The 17,598-nt window shown below is 46.3% G+C and overlaps 1 protein-coding gene across 1 annotated transcript in view; it reads right to left on the reverse strand.

The window, feature by feature from the left end:
- Positions 1–11,204: 11,204 nt before the first annotated feature.
- The window catches only part of kif5ab (kinesin family member 5A, b), a 73,350-nt gene continuing 66,956 nt past the window's right edge, over positions 11,205–17,598 (reverse strand). The window contains exons 27-31 of the mRNA XM_034082514.2: positions 16,916–17,405; positions 15,723–15,787; positions 13,240–13,267; positions 12,704–12,786; positions 11,205–11,291 (exon numbers count right to left, since the gene is read on the reverse strand). Coding sequence (XP_033938405.1) covers positions 12,717–12,786; positions 13,240–13,267; positions 15,723–15,787; positions 16,916–17,405 — 653 coding nt within the window. The 3' untranslated portion in view covers positions 11,205–11,291; positions 12,704–12,716. The remainder of the gene's footprint in view (positions 11,292–12,703; positions 12,787–13,239; positions 13,268–15,722; positions 15,788–16,915; positions 17,406–17,598) is intronic.

Below are 17,598 nucleotides of genomic sequence, written 5' to 3' on the forward strand. Positions count from 1 at the left end.
CACTCATGCCTCATGTTTTTTCTCCTTCACACAGTAAATCAAATCCTACAATTTATTATAATTGAAAAACAAGCACAATAGAACATTTCTATCATATAAATATCTTTTTTATTCAAAGATGTTTAGCTTAAAGTCAATGCTAACAAAACTCTAACTATTTTGGTCATCCATCAACATGCAAGTATATCTCTACTTAAAATAGGGCTACAAATTCACACACTATTTTTTTGTCTCCACTGCAATTTCAATATATTTATAATTGGTGAAAGCAGTGAAAAAAATCTAACATGATTAAAGTGGCAGAGTGAAAACAAAACAGTGACATAATGATATGTACACAGGATCTTCTTTATTGAAAGGAGTTTCATGAGATAACAGTACTGTTTATCAGCAGCTACAGAAAAGAATACTGCATGCACTAAATCACACGCCTTAAACAAACCAACCAGCGCACACACATGTACAAACAAACATTTTGCACCAGTTTTCTTTTTTTTAACCACCCCACCATCTTTGTCAGAGTTATATTTCTGCATATTTAGGCTACAGTATCACATCTTTTTTACCTTGCCAGATTTTTTTTCAGTTTGGGTACAATTACTGTCAGACAAACATAACAATAAGACTGCAAATAAATTCTACAATCATCCAAACATTTACAGAACAGTAGACGACCATTGGGCATGTCAGGATTAGTTGTATCCGTAGTGGTTTTCATTGATTAACAGCAAAAGGACATTCACATTCAACGAATGGTTTCTAAAGGTTATGCAAACACACTCTACTTCAGAGATAGAATAGCACTTCTCAAGTTCAACGTCCTTTTTTTAGCCTTCCCCCTTGTGAAGAGGTACAAAGAGAAAAAGCATAAATAAAATATTGTGATAAAGTGCTTCATGCATTTATAAGTCTCAATATAATGAAAATAGAGGGACTGCTGGTAACGCTTCGGATTACAGCCCACAATTTATTTAGCGTAATAATTTAGTTTGTACAGAGCATTGTAAAATGCTAATTGGGTAACTATACAGAACAAATCTGGGAAAGAACAGATAAAAACAAGAGGTATAGGAGTATAACAACATATATGAACATACAGTAAGGGGAAAGAGGTCAATACTGAAATGACACTGTCAGAATAGTTCAAATACAGAGCATTAAGATGGGGGCAAATATGTCGCTAGGAAACCAAAAATAAGGCTTTACAGCCTCTGCAGTCATAGCTATAACAAAAAATAAATAATATATAAATATATGTATGTGTACAGTATATTATGAAAAATAATGATTAAGTATGAAAACCATCAGACAATTTAAAACTGTGTTGGAAAAGAAACTAGAAACAGTAGTGGAGCTAAAATGCCTAAATGTTTCCTTATAATAAAAGTATTATAGTTATATGAGAAGGTCTCCCTTGAAAAAGAGATCAATGATCTCAATGGAATTTATCAGTATAAATAAAGGTTTTAAATGAAATTAATACTTTGATAAAGTGCCAGACAAGGTTTAGCTCTTTTTTATACCATGGCAACAAATACACCAAGTCTGCTGGTCCCCTGTCTGTAACAATTCATTAAAACATACTTTATGTGTAATTTATTTCTAGATCCCCTCTAAACACAAACCCTCTTACCTCGTCCCCTGTGCCTATACCCAGTGAGTGCACCATACAAATTATGTGCACTATATCGGCAGGCTGTAATATAAAGCGTTACGGGTCTGTTCTGTTAAAAACAAGGGCTGAAAGTCAAAGAGTGAGAGAGTCTGCTTAGAAGATACACCTCCTTTTTCTCTCCCAACACATATAGCACGTAGACACACACACTCAAACACGCACACACTCCGTCATCCTGAATGGTTTACCAGAAATTTTATGAGTTTGAAGCTATTTACAGTCTATAGTTTGAAGGGCATTATAAGTGTGTAAACTGTAAATCAACTTATCTGCTCAGATAACTTAGACTGTATGTAATACATCTATATTTTGGGGTCAAAGGTCAATCACCTATTGGCTGATGATGCACTTTAACTGTGTGTGTGTGTGTGTGTGTGTGCGCGCGTGCGTGCGTGTGTGTGTGTGAAGAGAGGGATAAGATGGGGCTGTAACAGAAGATAACCTAGAGTAACCCTTACTTTATGTTTCATAGACCGCCTCTTTAACTGACTCACTTCAGTCAGCGTTTTGGTTTCAATCTGAGGAGGTTCGTAAAGAACGATATTCCTCTGTTAGACAAATTCATATTGGAATGACATTTTCATTCAATGATAACACATTGGAAATCTGAGATCCAAACCATTTGAAGCACACATCAAAGCATATGCAAACATTTCACATTCAACAACTGCTATAAAGAATACATAGCATATCATTTACATTTAAAATAGAGCAAATTGTAAATAATATATATTTTTCTTTTAAACTAGGATTAGCAGTATAAAAATAGTTGCTACACAATTCTTTTTTTCCCACTCTTCCATGCTTTTGACTAACATATTAGATAAAGACTGAATATCTCACAGACAATCCCTGACAGGCCATTTTTTGTATGATTTACAGTTTAAAAGTCTCTCTACTATGACAGTCAGTCTTCTAAAATCAGGAAAAATATGTTTTAAAATTAACTTTTTTATTTAAAGGTGGGGTAGGTAATTTTGGAGAAATTCCAGCTCGAGTGTGCTAAAATTTGAAAATACACAGCCGGAAAAAATCTGCCACTTCCTTACGGCCCGTCCACACAGCGTGTGCAGAATTCACAAGTTCAACTTTTGAAGCTTCTGAAGCTTTCGGTGGAAGCGTCAGCCAATCAAATCATATGCCAGTACAAGCTCTAGCCAATCAAACCGCTGCTTGTGTGTCAGGGGCGGGAGATTCATGTGATTGGTTGTTGGTCGAGCTTCAGACACGCCCGCCGGCAAGCTTTTTCCAAAGCCGCTGTGTGGACGGGCCGTTACAGAGCCCCTCCTCCAACACACACGAACGCACACATGACCAATGAGGGCACGAGATAAGTTTGTGCACAGATGGAAGGCTGACAGGCAGGTTGTCCATCCAGTTATTTTAGCCGGGCCGGCTCAGATGATTGGTCGTGTTTTTTACAGTACTACGGCTTCCACAGATGACATTTGTTTATGGATTTTTTTGTCAAAGCACTTAAGACAATCGGGATGTTAAGAGCATTCCATGGAATATAACAAAAAGTGTATCTCGAGCCGGTTTCTCAAACTTACCTACCCCACCTTTAAGTTGCTTTTCCGATAAACCAGTGCAGTGTACCAACAGTCCAACATGCGGTGATGACTTACGTTAACCACTGAAAACGTGAACATTTTTATATTAGACAATCTTAGCCTAGTACTTTATTGACCATACTTTCTTGGTGAGATAGCACTACAACCAATCAAGCCTTACGTTGATAAGTGCTTACAAAAAGTGTGATTTATTTGCTACTTTATTGAGATACACACTTTTTAGACTGACAGTTGTTTCTTTATTGAACTAGAGGAAAACAGTGTAATATGGAATGTAAGTATCTGAAACATATCCTCAAAGGGTACCAAAATACAACACTATAGAGTCTTGAAGAGTCTTGAGGAGATAAAGACTGTATATCCAGCATACACTAAATGTTCCTTTGTTTATTTGAGTACAAAAGGACTAATGTGGGAAATTGTCTGCTGTCTAAATTAAGGCCTCGCCAAGTTTAACCTGTGGCAGGTGTTCATATGTTTAGTTTAGTGTGTGTTGGTCTACCTACATGTCATAAAGTATTATATATTGCTCCTATGACTACTACCAGCCTGGTGAAATTATTATTTTGTATTTCTCCCAAATGTCCAAAAGTTTTATTCTAAATGATAAGTGCGGTGATATTCCATATTTTCTAATTGTCAACAAATATACCAAAAGACAAAAAACGATAGTTACGGCTGTAACTACGGTTCTATGAGTCCCGGATGACCGCCAGAGGCGGTGCTTTAGCACTGGATATGTCCATCGCGCGCATGCGCAGCTCGAGTACCAATAACAACAAAGTCACCTGTGACCCACGTGACACCGGCTACATCAGCCGGTGTCGACAGAGGATCTGTTCCCAGAATCTTCTCGCGAGCACACAAGAATTCTGAGTGACAGGAAACTCTGGCGGTCATCCGGGACTCATAGAACCGTAGTTACAGCCGTAACTATCGTTCTATTTCGTCCCTACTGACCGCCAGAGGCGGTGCTTTAGCACTGGATGACCTATACCAACCATGTCATGAAGAATCCAAGCACTTACTCACCTAGTTGGAAGCAGCGGAGCTTGGCCACAAGACCACCCCCAGGGGGTGAGGAGTGGCGACATTGACCCGGTAGAACCTGGAGAATGTGCCCGAAGACGCCCATGACGCCGCGGCGCAGATGGTCTCCAGGGGCACCCCTCTTAGGGCAGCCCACGATGTTGAGACGCCTCTTGTAGAGTGGCATCTGGCCCCTGATGGCGGGGGGCGGCCACTGGCCCCATAGGCACATGTGATGGTATCCACCACCCAGTGGGACAGCCGCTGCTTCGAGAGAGCACGACCCTTCCTAGTGCCGCCATGGCAAACGAAGAGCTGCTCTGACTGTCGTATACAGGCCGTAGCATCAATATACGCCCTCAGGGCACGCACAGGGCACAGCAACTCAGGTGTGCCGTTCTCCTGTGGAATGTTAAAGCGTGCCAGCTGGATAGGCCGATTGGAGTGGGCTAGTGGAAGCACCTTGGGCAAGAACGCCACATTCGGCCAGAGGGTGACACCCGAGCCATCGGAGTTCCACCTCAGGCATGTACTGCTTACGGAGAGGGCATGAAGCTCTCCGACTCGCTTCCCTGAGGTTATGGCAAGCAGAAATGCTGCCTTCAGGGACAGCCATTTAAGCCCGACCTGGGCCAAGGGTTCGAAGGGAGGAGATGATAGTGCATCCAACACTAGGGGCAGGTCCCAAGCCGTGGCCCTTGGGGTGCTAGGGGGGCGCTGCCGTAGAGCCCCTCTTAGAAAGAGGGACACCAACCTGTGGCGCCCCACTGTGGCGCCATCGACTCCGACATGTCGGGCAGAGATAGCAGCCATATACACCTTCAAAGTGGAGTGAGAACGTCCGCTATCCAGAAGGGACTGCAGAAACTCTAAAATGGTGGCCACGGAGCAATGTCCCGGATTCTCAGCCTTACTCACACACCAGTGGGAGAAGAGCCTCCATTTGCACTCATACTGTGCCCGAGTGGATGGAGCTCTGGCATTCAGGATAGTTTCCCTGACAGATGCCGTGACACCGCTCAACAGTGGGTTGGGCCCTGCAGAGGCCAAACCCAGAGCTGAAGGCGGCGAGGGTCGGGATGCCAGATCTGACCCTTGCGCTGTGACAGGAGGTCCTTCCTGTCGGGGAGACGCCACGGTGGGCTGCCGCAGAGACTGCGTAGCAGTGGGAACCAGACTCTCCCCGGCCAGCGGGGGGCGACTAGAAGGAGCCTGTGCCCCTGGGTAAGGACCCTCTGAAGCGTCTCAAGTATCAGAGGCAACGGCGGGAAGGCATACAGGAGAGTGTCCGGCCAGTCGTGCGCCAGGGCATCCTGACCCAATGGGCTGGTCACCTCCGACCAGGAGAACCAGAGGGGGCAGTGCCTCGACTCTTCCGAGGCAAAGAGGTCCACCTCGGCCCTGCCGAAGAGGCTTCAAATTATCTCCACCACCTCCGGGTGAAGCCTCCACTCCCCCGGTGGAGGCTTGCGCCGTGAGAGGAAATCTGCGACCTGATTCAGGTCCCCTGGCAGAAAAACTGCCCGCAGACTGGTGAGGCGGGGGAGCGCCCAAGGCAAGAGGCTCTGCGAAACGCGGAGCAGCTGTGCGGACCTGGCGCCCCCCTGGTGGTTGATTTGGGCAACTGCGGACATGTTGTCCGAACGAACGAGCACATGCCTGCCCGCCAGTTGGGGTAAAAAGTGCATGAGTGCGAGCAACACCGCTCGAAGCTCCAGCACATTGATATGGCGTGCACCTTCCTGGGCAGACCACTGACCCTGCACAGTCCTGCCCTGCCACACCGCCCCCCACCCCGAGAGACACGCATCCACAGTGACAGTCTCCCGGCGGGATGGGATGGTGCCCATGGGCACACCCCTCAGGAGATAGGCCCTGTCCCTCCAGCGGGACATAGAGTGGAGGCACCGCTGAGACACCCTGACTCTCTTGTGCCTGTGCCGCTTGGCGTCCAAGTGACGGCTGTTCAGCCACATCTGCATGGGGCGCAGTGACAACAGGCCCAAGGGCACAACGGCTGAGGCAGCTGTCAGTCTGCCTAAGAGCCGGAGGAACTGTATGTAAGGCACCCTCTTGCCTAGTCTGAAGATGCGAAGATGGTGGGAAATGTCGTCCACACGACGAGGTGTCAAGTAGGCCCTCATGGTGACCGAATCTAGGACCATCCCCAGATAAGTGACCTGCTGGGAAGGGTCCAGGCAACTCTTCCCGGTGTTCACTGTCAGGCCCAACCGGGCAACGTGGGATGAGAGGCGCGCCGTATCCTGGGCCCCTTGGGCCCGGGACGGCGCGCAAACCAGCCAGTCGTCCAGGTATGGCAGGACCTTCATGCCCTGTGCCTGCAGGGGAGCGAGTGCTGCCGCAACAACCCTGGTGAACACCCTTGGGGAGAGGGAGAGACCAAAGGGAAGCACCCGAAACTGATAATGTCGACCCTGAAAGGCGAACCTCAAGAACCTCCGGTGATGGGATGCAATTGGCACGTGGAAGTAGGCGTCCCTCAAGTCCACGGTTGTGAACCACTCCCCCTGTGTGACAACACGAAAGGTGTCTGCTGTGGTTAGCATATGGAAGGGTAGTACCCTCAGGAATCTGTTGATTCCTCTGAGGTCCAGAACTGGACGGAATCCGCCAACTTTCTTGCTCACAAGAAAGTACGTCGAGTAGAACCCCCCGCTCTGACGCAGGGGGTCCACTGGCTCGATTGCGCCTTTGGCCAAGAGGACGGACAACTCTTGGGCTAGCGCTAAGGCCTTCGCCGGGTCCTTGACAACTGTCATTCTGACCCGGCCGAAGGCTAGGGGCCGGCGTCGGAACTGCAACTCGTAGCCCCGGGTTAGTGTGGAAACCACCCAGGGGTCGGAAATACAGGCAGCCCAGTAGCTGAGCTGCTGCTGGGAAAACCAACCGACGACCGGCCCCGGGACTTCAGGGCCTAGCCCCCCGGCCCCTGGAGCCCCTCGGGGGGCGCCGGTAAGGCTCTGAAGCGCGAGGCCGCCTGGAAGCCAGGCGACCTGGGGCACGAAAGTCATTGGCCGGTTGAGTGGGCCGCTGGGAACTCTGCCGACCACCCCAGTAAGCTGGTGACTGAGCGCGGCTGCTAGAGCGGCCCCTGGGCCTGCCGGGAGCGGCCGCGGGACTGCGAAGACCCGAGAGCTGCTGCCTGGTCTGCCTCGCTTGGGCAGCGCGCTCCAGTGTCTCCAGGGCAGCTGACCCAAACAGCTCCCCTGGCTCGACTGGCACGCTACGTAGGACCCTCCTACATGTCTCCGTCAGTGGTGACTGGGCCAGCCAAACCTGGCGACGAGTCTGTACCAGAAAAGACATAACTCGTCCCAATTCCCTAGTCATTAGGGCAAAGGCCTGCAGTGATGCATCGCTGAGGCCCAGCAAAGAAGGCTCGGCCGGAGCCTGCTGCAGCGAGGCGGAGACGGCCAGCATTAGATGGGAGAGGGAGTTCCCGATACGACCCATGCGTGCCGCTGCGTCGTAGGCCCTACAGAGCAGCCCATCCGTGACCCTGCACTGAGGCTGAGGGCACCTGACCTCAGGCCTTAAAGCCTCGTCAGGAGCCAGAATCAGGGAGGCGATGGCAGGCTCAATGGGTGGCATGCCACCCAGCCCCGCCCTCGCCGGGTCCTGCATGGCAGCCAAGGTCCGGGCATCGGAACCAGTGCGGCTAAAGGCCCTGGTGTCCCTCCAGCATGCCTGGAGCTCCCTCAGGTACTCCTCTGAAGGAGGAACGGTGAGGGGGACACGGGCTGGGTTACGCCTGAAGAAGGCACTAGCCGGAGCCAAGTTGGCCTGCGGAACCGGAATCTGCAGGTGCGCCAAGGCTGTACGAATGATGGCCGCCATGGAGCCGTCCTCCCCGTCCTGCAGAGACCCCTGAGCAGAGGAGAGGGAAAACTCCTCGAGCGGGACCTCATCCTCCGTCTCTTCATTGAAGAGGTTAGCCGAAGCCGCTAGCGACAAGGCATCCTCGTACAGAGGTGCGGCAACCGAAGGAGGGGCGGCAACCGAAGGAGGGGCAGCAACCGAAGGAGGGGCAGGCGGCCCGCTAGCAGCCCCTATACCGGGCCCCGGCTGAAGGGCCACGAGGAGCGACTTCATCGTGTCCATGTCGGTAGCTAGCTGATCCACTCTAGAGGACAGCCTGTTCCTAGTCCTCTTATTGGGGGGTGCACCCATGGCCATCGCTCCCTCAAGTCGCCAGGGACGGTCGAACTGATCTGGGGGAGGATGTGACCAAGAGAGGTGTCCGTTGGCTGCCGCCAGACGTTCCACCTCAGTGATTCTAGCCACTCTGAGTGCCCGGGGCATGCAGCTACAGTTCATGCAGGCCCCTACTGTGAGAGCTTCCCTTAGATGCTCGAGGCCGAGGCAAGAGGGGCAACGGTCGTGGCCGTCCTCGGGCTCGAGAGAAGCCCTACAGGCGCTACATGAATGAGCCATTCTGTAGGTAGCCAGATGCAGAGAAGCCGGGAGCGGGTGCGGGAACACAGCCTTCACCAGCTACCTGCTTAAACCAAAACACAAGGCAGTTAGCGTCTACCAGGAGCGGGGGCGAGAACACTGCCTTCACTGGTTAATTTACAGACGAATGCCTGATGCAGCGTAACCGGGAGCGGGTGCGGGAACACAGCCTTCACCAGCTACCTGCTAAACAGAAAACACAAGGCAGTTTAGCGTCTACCAGGAGCGGGGGCGAGAACACTGCCTTCACTGGTTAATTTACAGACAAATGCCAAATGCAGCGTAACCGGGAGCAGGTGCGGGAACACAGCCTTCACCAGCTACCTGCTTAACAGAAAACACCAGGCAGTTTAGCGTCTACCAGGAGCGGGGGCGAGAACACTGCCTTCACTGGTTAATTTACAGACGAATGCCAGACGCAGCGTAACCGGGAGCGGGTGCGGGAGCACAGCCTTCACCAGCTACCTGCTTAACGCAAAAAACCAGGCCGTTTAGCGCCTACCAGGAGCGGGGGCGCAAACACTGCCTTTACTGGTTAAACTGAAGACGAACGCCAGATGCAGCGTAACCGGGAGCGGGTGTGGGAACACAGACTTCACCAGCTACTTGTTTAACAGGATAAACACGGCAACTTTAGCGTTAAATCAAAGGCGAATGCCAGCTGTAGCTAAAGAAAAAAGAACGGCACGGGAAACTCCGGTGCTCAACCCGGCGTCCGCCGAGTGGCTGCAGCCGCTACTGCTAACTAGCCAGTACAGCTCAATGCCAATGAAGTTTAGCTCAATGCTAATGAAGTTTAGCTCAATGCTAATGAGGTTTAGCTCAATGCTAATGACGTTTGGCTCAGCGCCGCGGCCAAAACAGTACAAAAGCACAGCAATACTCCTGGGAGAGGGAGCGAAAACACCTCCGTCACCAAAAGACTCAGCAAACAGACAGAAATCAGGACAACTAGGCTGGGAGAGGGAGTAGAAACACTGCCGTCGCCAACCAAGCCGACACCAACCTGTCCGAACGAAGTCTCTGCGCAGCCAGCCGCAGCTCCTGGAGGACGGGTAATCCCGCGGCCCCGACTGGATGAGTCGCGAAGCTACACGCAGCCAGCTGTTTGCAGAGAATCCTTAACAAATGTTCCGAACGAACGAACGCTGTAGGCTACAAAAAATGTAGCCAAGGTACTCTCGCGCAGCGAGAAGATGAAAAGGAACAGATCCTCTGTCGACACCGGCTGATGTAGCCGGTGTCACGTGGGTCACAGGTGACTTTGTTGTTATTGGTACTCGAGCTGCGCATGCGCGCGATGGACATATCCAGTGCTAAAGCACCGCCTCTGGCGGTCAGTAGGGACGAAATAGAACAGCAATAAGTATAGAAATGAGTGATTAGTAGAAACAGGAATCTACTGTTAAGCCTGATATACAGTAGCTGCTTCCTCTGTGCAAAGGACTTCCCTTGTTTCAAAACACACCACTGACAACACAGCTGCATTGGATAACATATTTCCTCATTACCATGTAAAGGGCACTGCCATTTACACCAATCAATCCCACATACACCATCCTGCTGCTGTAAAAACTCACACAACACTATATTATTCTACGGCTGCTAGTAGTCCCTACAAATGCGCTGTTTATTTCTATTTTAGGAGTGTTTCCTAAATAATATAGTGGCTAGTAGTTTTAAGAAAATAATTAAGCCTTTTACTACGAATGCAACAATATTTTCTGGGCCTATTTTTAAAGGATTTACGTATTCTTCAGTAGGCTTAAGACTGAAAGCCACAGACAGACTCGGCAGGTAATAAAATACTCAGACAGAATTAACAACTGTTGCTTTTTGCTCTATTTACGAGGTTTGTTGACAATATATATTTTTTATTATATCACCCTTAAACAAAATACATTTAAGAATGCCCATTTTAACTTGACTTACTGACTAAATTTAGACATTTCATGGTAATATGTACCCTCACTTGCTCTCTTCCTATTGCATGTAATTCCCAAGAAAAGCCAAAGACCAATATCAAAAAACAACATGCAGTCAAAAAGTGTAAATATTAGTAACGTGAGCTTGAGGTTCACTGTTTTATGTTGTACATCATGGAGTTTTTAACTCCATATGCATGTTTTAGAATGGTAATAATGACAAAGTCAAACATTAGCTTACAGTTGTCCTGGTTTTGTCCACCGTAATACCGTCACTAAGACAAACAGCACACACTAGTGGCTACCAACAGCACTGCACCTTCTCTTCTCTGTGGCCCCTTTTCATGAGGGAGCGTGTGCAGCAATATTTATTATTGTAAGCTGCCAGGTCGGGCATTTGAGACGCAGTGCCACAGATGTTACTGATACCCACATACACCCCACATCATTGTACAAGAAGGAAAAGGATGAGCAAGCAGGGGAAGGACAGGGGACAGAGGAGAGATAAAGGTCTGTTTACAGCAGGTGAGGAGAAGAGGGGAAGGAGAGGAGGGGCGGACAGTGATCAGCTGCATGCAGATTTACAGAGGAGGCCTCAGAAAAAGCATCTGCCTGGAGAGAAAGAGAGACAAACAGAGAAACAAAAAGTAAGAGCAACTGTCAGATACGTTTGAGAGAAACAGAGAACGAGAGACAGCAGCCGGTGAGTCATGCCAAAATAGCCAGAAGGAACATGTCTCAAATGATCTTATTTTGGGTGTCTTCACTGAGAGCTTGTTGTGTTTGGAAACTGCATGGAACACTCTGGGTCCAAACTTAGACTTCATAGGATGTAAAACCAACACTGTGAAACACTTGCCCTGACATTTCAACATGAAGCGCTTGGAAAGCAGTCTGCAGGTTGAGTGTTATATAAAGTGTCACCGCATTGACTAGTTCTACCTAAAGTAGAAAAATAATAAGGTTTGAATAAAGTAAAGCATTATTGTGGGGCGGTGGTGGCGAAGTCGATAGGGACTTGGCTTGGCAACTGGAAGGTCACCAGTTCAAGTGCTACCGAGGTGTCCCTGAGCAAGGCACCGTTCCCCACACGGCTCCCCGGGCGCCGTTCAAAATGGCAGCCCACTGCTCCTAACACTAGGATGGGTCGAATGCAGAGAAACAATTTCCCCACGAGGGATTAATAAAAGTCCATCTTATCTTATCTTATTCCTGCAAATTGAGTCTCCAAATAAATGAACTGTTGTCCCTGGGTCAGGTGATGTTTAATAGGATTAACTGGAACCACCGAATAAAGCCTGTGACAGCCAAAGTAGTAGGATGAAGTAAAAACCCAAAGGCGGTATTCATTTGACTCCCTATTGTAATATGCGCCTTTCCAAGGGAATTTCTTTTGAATAATCTTTAAACCTCAGCTGGGATTTATGAAGCAATTGCAACAACAAAAAAAACAAAGAGTGCTGATCCGAGACAGACTCTATTGTTTGGTATGTTTGTGCCTCTAGTACTTCACAGTGCAGTCCGGGCCAGAGTTGTTATTTTTAGCATGGGAAACCTCACAGACAACACCCGTCCCTTCACACTGGCAGATGGCAGCTTTTCTGCTGTAAACTCTGCAAAGCTCCTGAGGGCCGAAACCCAATAACCTCAAAAACAGTGATGTTTTTATTCTCTAACACAGGCTCTGCTCCCAACCCAATACATTCCTGCTTATACTGCTTTAATATTTGATGACAAAATGATGACGGTAGCTAAGTAAAGACCTTGTAGAACTCAAAGCATGAATCAATCCGCATTTATTCAAGTAATAATTGATGAGCAGGGCTGTTAAATGTAAAGTCCAGGGGGTCCGTTTTAACATTAAATGCAAATGCTTTAATAATCACAGCGAATGTATACATACAACCCATGCAAGAGCTGTGTACCGAATACATTTTTTAGATTCAGAAATATGAGATTTGTACGTTTTTCTGAACCATGATTCATGATAAATTAAAGAGCTGCTGTGTTTTCCGTTCTCTTACCTGCTCAGGACTATTAGCTGTTTGCGGCATCGGGATGCAGGCCGTAGAGCTTGGCTGGATCCTGATTGTCGCAGACGTCCGTTCTGGACACAGAATTCACATTCAGACACATGCTATCCAACACATCAGAATCACAGGCGGCCCCGGCACCAGATTCATGAGCGGCAGCAGGAGGATGAGCAGCAGCAGTGACAGCATCCAGAGGGAAGCAATGAAGCAGAGAGACATCGTGAGCAAAGCAATCAGTGATGTTATAGTTATTAGTCATAAAACACAAAGGGGAACAGTGCCGCAGGAGTGTGTCAGTGCCACACTTTATAATGATCTATGCCTATCACTGACTGTTATCATCATGCTGGATGCAAGCTATCTCCCATTTGAAGTAAATATTGCAGGACATTCATGTAATGCTGCAATAAGGCAATTAAAAGGCCTGACGTGAACTCTAAAATAAATCGGTTTCCAGAAAATCAGTAAGACGACAACTAACAGAAATGTGTGTTATGCAGTAATCAACGAGGGTGCAGCAGTCTTACCTGTTGTCATTTATATCTGTGGTGTTTCCTGTGGACAGAGAGAGGTGCATAAGGAGGCAGGCAGGTGCACAGTGAGAGTGTTAGTGGTGTGCAAATTTGGGAAGAAGTGGCTTTTTCTCAAATAAACATAGTTTAATTGAAACAGCTCAAAGCCCTTGGAGATATGGCTTTGAAAAAGCAGCTGCATTATGTGTTGGTTCTCAAACAAAAGAATCCTCATGCACACATGACTGAAGACAGTGTTGGCAGTCATTTTCAAACAACCCATACAGTATGTGCATTTCCCTGATAATAAACCCAACAAGCTAGAAGAAAACATAACAGTAGCACATTTTCGAAATTCAGGCAGCAGAAACCGGTTAACATGAGGGACAGTTTGTGGTCTCGGTCATTCAATCATTGTTAACGTCTTTGTAGTGTTTGTAACTATCCAGCAGCCCCTCCACCTGAACAGTTATCAGTGGTATAAAAACATTTGCTACTAAATATAAACATGGTCATTTCACGCTGTTTTTTAAAATAACCGATGCTGTTGTTATCCTGAAGAGGTTTATTATTAGCACCGTTGCCAGAGATTGCTTGTCAGGAAACTATAAACATGAGTAATTTTACACTGTTTAAGCATACAACCAGCCAATAGACTTACTCAGTTACGTTACAGCTAATAATAACAATAACAAAGTACTACAAATCAAAATTGTAAAATAAAAATAAAATATGTATACTGTATATTCCTCCTACTCAAAGCTTTGTTGCATAAAACATATGCCCAATAACAGATGTCATACAGGTAGACCAACAGCAGCACAGAATGGCACTTACATTAAAAGCACACCATTATGGCTCACTTCGTAGTCCCGGCATCATAGTTGCATTCTTTTAATTATTTTTCATTCATTTTCTAGGCAGTTTAATGGCTAGTGCTATGCCAAATGTCTTTCTATAGCAGCTACTGGAAAAACCAATCTTTAAAAGTTCTGTGTTTTCCCTGAGCTACCCTGAGAGGGATTCATCTCTCAAAATATTCACTTGACTTTTTATGTGAAGAATATTGCCATCCGGATTAAGATGTTTCAGCTGTTTTTCGAGCGCCACACATTAAGAAATCTATGTGCACTGATTCATTGATATTCATGGCAGAGCATTTACTAAATGTGTGTGCTTTAAACTTGATGAGTTGGCTGCTATCAGGGAGCCTTGCGCCTGACTGGATGATAAGGCTGCTCAATTAAATCTATTTCTAAAAAACTTAAATTGGTAGTTCATAAAAATGTAATCCTTACACGAACTGTCAGGGCTACACCTCAACAGACTCAAAATACTGAAAGAGTAAGTCATTTGAGGTACAGCCTTGCAAAGCTACCTTCCTATAAGCTCTTTTTGAAATGCGTGACACTCAGTATAATTATATCCCAGGGTGAAAATGACTGGTGAGGGACCAGAAAGAAATGTACCTCTGAATTTGACTGGCATTACAGAGCAAGAGCGCTTTCATTCAAAAATGCCATACAGTACACTGAATGACCATTTTGGGGAAAAATACTGGATACAATCTTAAAAAACGAAATTAAACTGAGTTAATCTAAAATAACTGATATTTTATCCTTGATTAAAAAAATCTTCACAAATCTCTTGAGATGAATCATAGCTTCTAAGCAGCTGTTGGTATTGAAAAGAGTATGTTTATGCCAAGAGGAGAGAAATATCAGTGTTCTCCGTATGTTGTTGTTGGCAGTGGTGAAAACCATCTGAACCACCATCATGGGAAGCGACAACATAAGAGCAGCCTGTTTAAATGAGTAAAGTGTTCACTGGATAGCATCACTGATATTAGTGTTTTAATAAAAGAAAGGTACATGTCGCAGCAAAGTCAAATGTTGGCTGTGACCCAGTTTGTGACTTTTATTGACACTCCTGGGGAATTGAGGAGGCGGGGTGTTGTTACACAACTCTCACAACTGTCATGGCTAGGTCAGGGGCCGAGGTGGGCTCTCAGCCTGTCTGCAGCCTATCTGTCGGCTGAGTAATGACTCTGTGAGGATAATCTATCTCCCCAGAGTCGCCTGCTGATGAGAGCAGACACAAACATGAGGGTGCAGAAAAGTCTCAAGAAGCAGCAGCAATGTCCTCAAAACAACGAAGAGAATTTCCTCAGTGAATGATAAAAAACAAGGCTTTATTCCATAAATGTTATCCTGATGCCATTAACCTGCCTGTTACAAGAAGATGAAAGCAAAATGACAACAAAATAACAGCAGGGTGGATTGATAGCAGAATGCAATCATTGTAAACAGTTTAACAACCACCACTCTGTAAGGGTATATAAATCATCATTCAAACATAATGGCTGGTATGAAAGCATTACAGCCATTATAGCAACCAGTAAAAATAAAGAGGTCCTAATAAGAAGGGCATTCGACCCCACTGATCGCCATCATAATATTTCACATTACAATAAAAAGGCACATGTGGACAAGGCTCACCGTTTTCTGAATCGAGCATCTCTGCCGTGTTCTTGTCTGCTCGACTCTGAGGTTCAGCAGGAAGCCTTCAAACGAGACAAAGATGTTTATGTACATTTTGCTTCTGGGATATTAGTTTCAAAATCACGGGATCAATAGGGTCTTTGAGTTAAATGAGAAGTTGAATATAAAAGTGTACCCCAGTGCTCACTCGGCCACTAAATAATAAATCAATGTCAAAACGGATTCACTGACTGTAAGAAAGAAATGGCAACATTGATGCAATACTCGATAGAAGAGAAGTATACTGGATATTTAATTAGCAAACTTTGTCCCCTAGAGGATTGTAAAATGAGAAGGTGACCTACTTGCTGCATGGTAAACTCAATATACAAGTAGTGCATATGATTACAACACTGTAAATGACTTATGAAAGCTGCAAGGCCAACGTTTTCTTTAATCAGAGATGCAAGCTCTGTATTTATTCTTGTAAATAGATTTAATTATGTGATTCTGAGGCTGACGTTTTTTTTGTATTCTGTAAAAAACATTATGTGGCAGATTGTCACATGAGACACTCCCACATGAGAACAATTATCCCACTCCTGTACACAGAGTGGGTAGAGCAGGATCTATTTAAAAACAGCAGTGTGAGAAATGTGTTAAACTGTCTCGACGAAGAGTGACTAAAAGGTTAGTCATTGGTTAATATTGGTTCTTATTTTTTAAGAATCACTGGTCTGCATTTCAACGCATTTAGATGTGCAAATGTGTCTTCATAAAACACAATGCTTTTGTCTACTAACACACTAAAGTGTAAAAAGCTGGGCTGCTTAAGCTTTGCACTAAGAACACAGATAGATCTAGATACAGTATACTTTGTATAAGAACATCATTATTTGCCTTGAGCGTGATCTATTATTTCTGACTTTTGAAAATAATTCACAGTGTTCAATGGCTGGCAAAATAGTCCTAACTAAAGATCACCCTTTTAGCAGTTTCCAGAGCTTTTCTCAAGCATTCGACTGCATTGTCTTCACTATCAGCGGATAGTCATGATAACTGCACTGCCAATACAACGTCTCTGTAAATAACTAGTAAGATGTAAACAAATGAAGTAGTCCAAACCATTATGTTCAAGGATGTGTATAATCACCTGCAGGATATTACTCCATTCAATTATAAATTCTACACATGCAGCTGGATTTGCTCACATGTTGTCCTGAGCGACGCTGTCCTGAGGTCCGTTGTCGTGTGAGTCGCTGTCCTGAGCTTCGTTGTCGTGTGAGTCGCTGTCCTGAGCTTCGTTGTCGTGTGAGTCGCTGTCCTGAGCTTCGTTGTCGTGTGAGTCGCTGTCCTGAGCTTCGTTGTCGTGTGAGTCGCTGTCCTGAGCTTCGTTGTCGTGTGAGTCGCTGTCCTGAGCTTCGTTGTCGTGTGAGTCGCTGTCCTGAGCTTCGTTGTCGTGAGAGTCGTCGACCTGGGGGTGGGGGTGTTTGGTGGGGCTGCTCTGTTTGGAGTTGGCCTCAGGTAACCTGGGCTCACTCTCTGGTGTAGCAGGAGCAGCAGGAGCAGCAGGAGCAGCTTCTTGTTTCATGTTGCTGTTGTGGAAGTCAGCTTTATAGAAGGCAACGGGGTGATCGCTGTAGCCTCGGATGTAGAAGGGGTTGGTGGGAGAGCACGAGTGGCCGGCACGCACAGGCTTGGCTAGAGATAAAACAGAATGATTTATTGATTTATCCATTCAACCATAAAAGACACAAAACATCATATTTGTGCAGCCCAGAAGGTGTTAACCTGTCATCTCTAGGACAGAGTTATACGTTTAATGTGACTTGAATACTGAGGATATATTAAAGTCCAAGTGAAACTGGCTGCCACTGAATATAGATAACCTTTT

The sequence above is a fragment of the Pseudochaenichthys georgianus genome, chromosome 5, assembly GCF_902827115.2.
Source record: "Pseudochaenichthys georgianus chromosome 5, fPseGeo1.2, whole genome shotgun sequence".
In the NCBI taxonomy this organism is placed as follows: domain Eukaryota; kingdom Metazoa; phylum Chordata; class Actinopteri; order Perciformes; family Channichthyidae; genus Pseudochaenichthys; species Pseudochaenichthys georgianus.